At 51.3% G+C, this 4,864-nt stretch overlaps 1 protein-coding gene across 1 annotated transcript in view; it reads right to left on the minus strand.

The window, feature by feature from the left end:
* Nucleotides 1-4,073, minus strand: part of Man2a1 (mannosidase alpha class 2A member 1) — a 170,514-nt gene extending 166,441 nt beyond the window's left edge. Inside the window, exon 1 of the mRNA XM_005361333.2 lies at nucleotides 3,939-4,073. Within this exon, the coding sequence (XP_005361390.1) occupies nucleotides 3,939-4,073 (135 nt within the window). The remainder of the gene's footprint in view (nucleotides 1-3,938) is intronic.
* Between the last annotated feature and the right edge of the window lie 791 nt (nucleotides 4,074-4,864).

Raw genomic sequence — 4,864 nt, forward strand, 5'->3', positions numbered from 1 at the left:
AAGATCCAGAAGACCACTGACCTCGGGACGGGATGGAAGGAACCCATCCTCAGAGAAGATCCAGGAGACTACTGACCTCTGGAGAGGATGAAGGGGACCCTTAAGATTCTTAAAGTTCTTGAATTTCTAATCATGGTTGCCATCAAATCTCCACCATAACAGCTCGGGAAACCAGAGAACCCCCACTGTGCTCCCTACGCAAACCCCAGCAGCAACAGCTATTTTTTTATTTATGTATTGTATTTATTTATGTATTGTTGCAAATACAGTGCCCTGGTGGGGGTGGGAGAGGGCTGTCATAGATACATCATGCTTCAGACTACACGACTTATAGAAACCAGGGAACAGCAGCTACGACACGAAGGTCCTCATGCCTACTGCCGCAGATCCATTTTTATTAACATGTTCTCTGCTGCACTCGAACACTAGTGTGGTTTTGGTTGTGCGAGGGTTTTCGCTTAGAGGCTGGTAAGGTCTACTGCTTAGGCTGGCCCAGGACATGCATCCATACTCCTGCCTCAGTTTCCCAAATGCTAAAAGATGCTAGTGGTGGAACACATTTAAATGGGCTTCTATATATACATCTAGTTTCCAGGATTTGCTTAAGGCATCAACTCCCTCCCATAAGGGCTTCCAGATCACGTACTTTTCACATTTTCATTTTCTCCCTTGGCAAATGTTACCTGAGCCCAATGATCAAGTCTGGACTTCACCTGCACATTTTTCATCACTGTCTAGCTTCCAAAGGGATTTCAGAAGCTAACACTGGTCCCCATGTCTGATAATAAACTAGTTAAAGACAGTCGCTGCTACAGATCCTGATTCCTTGTTTGGATCCTCTAGATGCAGGCACAAGACTGGTGCTTCTTCCTGGTGGTCGCAGGAGCAAGAGGGAAACTGCCTGGAGGGACGGCCAGCCCTTCAAGGAGATGTGACATTTCTCAATCTCACCTGCTCATACTCTCATAGCCAGCATTAGGTCCCACCAACCTCTCATTCAGATTGGAGGGTTGTTTTTTTTTTTTTTTTTTTTTGGTGGGGGAAGGGTAACTAGCCTTTGGTTTTGCTTTTTGTTTCTTTTGTTTTTGTTTTATTCAGTTATTTTTATTGTTTAGCTGAGACAAAAAGAACCCTAAGAATATAGCCACCTGCAGCCACAGCCTTAAAGAAACTCTTAACACTCAGGGAAAGATCTCTGGGTAGTTGCCCCAGAGGCAGGCAGGGTTCTGGGGGTGAGGCGGGGGCAGAGCTGGGTTGGGGTGTGTAGGAATGGGGGGGTGCTAGGGTGGGGCAGAGCTGAGGTGCCATGGAGTACTCTAGACCCAGGACTGATCAGGTGGCAGGAAACAAAACTGCAAGAGGGGAAAGAACAAAAGTCCAAAGGACTGCAAACCCAGATTGCTCTCAACCTGGGATGGTCTTAAAATACTGTCTGCATACTAGATGAGATGCACACTTAATGAAGTTACCACATCAAGTGAAAGAAGCTAGAATTGACGATATAACCTCTGGTGGCGTTGTTACAAGACACAAAACACACACACACTGGCAAAATGGGGGCTACTTAAACTCAAGAATTCACCACCAAAACCTGTTCAAGAATCAGACTGCAATGCAGTTTTTGCTATGCCTGGTAGTGTTGTGCAATTAAAGTTAATGTATAGTTTAGATACAGAAAAAAAAATTTAAAGAACGCACATGTTGGGTGCTCTGCTTCGTAATGGTTCTCGTCGTAATAATGTTTGGCTGTGAAGTAAGTTAGAAGACATTCCGGGAAAGCATAAACCCAAAGCGGCAAACGTGCCAGCAAAAAGACCACATTCATTATGCCTTCATAATAAAAGCTACTTTTCAGGGGCCGGGAGGTCATAAGCTAGACTGACACTACCAAGTTTGTTTCTGCTGGACACAAATCTGGCAACAAGCAGGCTAGAGGCTCCCACCAGGAGGCTCCCAGGAGGAAGATGGCTTTATGGCTCTGAGATGACACTCTTAAGAGCTGCCTGTTCCAGTCCCAGATTTTGTCTGTGTGACCTCGGTATGGTAAAGTCTCAGCGCCTGCCTCTGCTCCCTGCTCCTTCCACCGACTGAATGGTAGTTGGGGAAATCAAGTTCATCATGTGATGCACTCTCGTTAATGCCAAACACATGATTCTCAGGCTTCCAGAGAGGGTTTACAAAGTCTATCCACTGGGAGATTCCGAGGCCCACCACTACTAAACCTTTCGAGTGAGGTCCAGATGAGAACCAGGCTACCACTCCCAAGCCCTCTCTCCCTGTCCAGAAAACACCCATTACAGGCGCCTCTCTGGAAACCCACTTCCATGGCTCTAGGCAGAACTTCCACTTCTCAGTGAGCAGGGGCTCATATGAAAACGAGAGAACGGAGTGCTTAAGATTTCTCAGTGATTGAATGAGTCACTCACTGCTTTAGAAACAGAGGGAAATGTCAAGGTTGTCAGAGAACCCCCGTGCAGATGTTAGCATAAATCATGCTCAAGTGATCACCCAGCCAAAGCCAGAGGATGTTATTAAGACATCACTAAGTAAAAGGGTACCTGTTTTATATTTCCTGTAAAGGAGACAATTCTGAAAATGGGGTTAAGAGGATCACAGTAACTTTAACTCTGAAATTACAGAGAACTTGGAACACAGCTCAGAACTCCTGGGCTCTGGCCACATGGATTTTCCTCTTGTCAAACTATTTACATCAGCCTCATCAACAAGCCTGGCGCAAACTCCACGTTCAAGATTTAAAGGCAGCCAATAGGGCTTGTAATATATTTTCTCTATCATACTACCACCTAGGGAGAACAGAAGCTGTAAACATTTGGAAACATCTGTCTGCAGCCAGGTTTTCAATTCCACTCTTCTAAAAATTATTTCTCGTGTTCTGTACTAATGACAGAATCCCTAAGTCCTCGTTGTCAATTTCATAATACTTCAAATAGAGCATTACTTTAATTCCAGTTCCCACCAGGCCATTAACCCTAGCACAGCAGAAGGAACGGCAAGGATAGTTTTCAATCATTTCAACCGTGAAAGGAAAAAAATAAATTAAACATCAGCCTCATTGGAATAGGTCATAGATTTTTCTAGTCGACTGGTTGTTAGCTTGTCAATATTTGAATTCTCTCAGAGTCCTCCACACCTCATCTGCTTTCACTGAAATGTGTGTGTTTCACCTGCAAAGAGCAGCTATAAAAGCCACTCGCAATCGCAGCGTGGGAACCTTCCAGACAGAACCCATTGCATCGATTTGCTTATTTTTAGTAACTTTTCCTGAAAGAACTGGGTGGGTCTTTTTCCCCCCTTTGCCAGTTTGATCACCCCGCACAGAACTGAGCGCCGCACAGCTTCCAGCAGGAGTATAACACGCGCTTCCCGGCTCTGCTCCAAATCAATCCGATGTAACAGCTGAAGAATGACGACACTAAAATCAACGCTACTATCCACCTCCAAAAGGGTTGCAACAGGAAATAAACTTTCTATGTCTTAAGAGGCAGTGAAGGGGGACGGGGGCAAAAAACAGAAATCTGTTTTGTTTTTTTTTTTAGGTGGGCTAGATGCGCTACGCTTCCGGTGTGCACTGGGGCATCTGATCAACCTCTGGCAGCTTTAATCCTGAGCTAGCCCAGGGGGCGACCCACAGACACACTCGTGCGGCGCCGGTTTTCCGCCAGCAGGTGCCCGAGGCAACTTCCACATGCCCGGGTGCGAATGCCGGAACAAGGCCACTTCAGGCGAGCGCCAGGCTGCCACTGAACGACACCCAGCACTTTGCGAACTCGGGGGTCCGAGCGCGGCACAGCCTGAGCCGGAGCAGGCTCTGCCGAGCCGTCGGGTGTGGCCTCACCCTGCCCCGGAGCCGAGCGTCGGCGAGAAGTGAGAGCCCCCAAGCTAGCCCTCCGGCCCCGCGCCCTACACCAGGTGCTTACCTGCGGGAAGGAGCCCTCCCGGCGCGGGCCCCGAGGGTAGTCCAAGTGACCCCTGTCCAGCATCAGGTAGAGTGAGAAAATTACGACGCAGAAGATCGCGCTGCCGAACACGGTGAACTGGCGACTTAACTTCATTTTTTTTCCTCGATAGATTCTGGGCCAGGACACGGTCCTCACACGAAAGAGGCAGAGGACTGGCGACTCCAGCCGGCGATCGCCGAAGGCTCTCTGCTCCGGGCTGCACACCCTTCGCGCTCTACAGCGCGAGTCCCGGCCGCGCTCCGCACCTCGTTCCCGGAGCCACTACGCGCCCTCGGCCTAAGCCCTCCGCTGCCTTCCCCGGGGCTGGTCGTCCCTGCGAGGCGGACTCTTGAGCAGTCAGGAAAGGGTCCCCACAAACTTGCTCTCCTGCTGGGGACAGACACCCGGTAGGGCGCGCGGAGCCGGCAGAGGAGAGGTCGCTGCCCCGACTTCCTGCCACCGCCGCCACGACTGAGTCGGCAGGAAAAGTTTTCTCGACAAGGGCAGGCGTGTCCTCGGCGCCCAGAGAACGCGCGGGTTCCGCGGCTCCAGGGCCGAGCGTGCAGCGCTGGCAGTGAGGAGCGCGCGCGCCGAAGGAGGAACTGGACCTGGAGCCGCCGTGCCCCACAACTTAGCGCCGGGACACCCAGGCCCGCCCCCGCCACACCGCCCCCGCGTCCCCGCCGGAGCCCCTTCCTGCCTCGGCTACTGCGGGGACCCGGCCGGGGTGCACCCTGGGTTCCGGGGCGCTGCGATCTAGGACTTTCCTCGGGGTGTGTATTCGTTCCCCGGCTTCTCCCGCCCCCCCCCCGCCGCCCCTACCTTCCCCCTCCCGGGCCCGAGCTGCACGCGGAGGGCGCAGGGGGCGGGCGGCGCCGGGAGGAGGCAAAGCAGAGCAAGGAGAG

Source organism: Microtus ochrogaster, linkage group LG4 (genome assembly GCF_000317375.1).
Source record: "Microtus ochrogaster isolate Prairie Vole_2 linkage group LG4, MicOch1.0, whole genome shotgun sequence".
Taxonomy (NCBI): Eukaryota; Metazoa; Chordata; class Mammalia; order Rodentia; family Cricetidae; genus Microtus; species Microtus ochrogaster.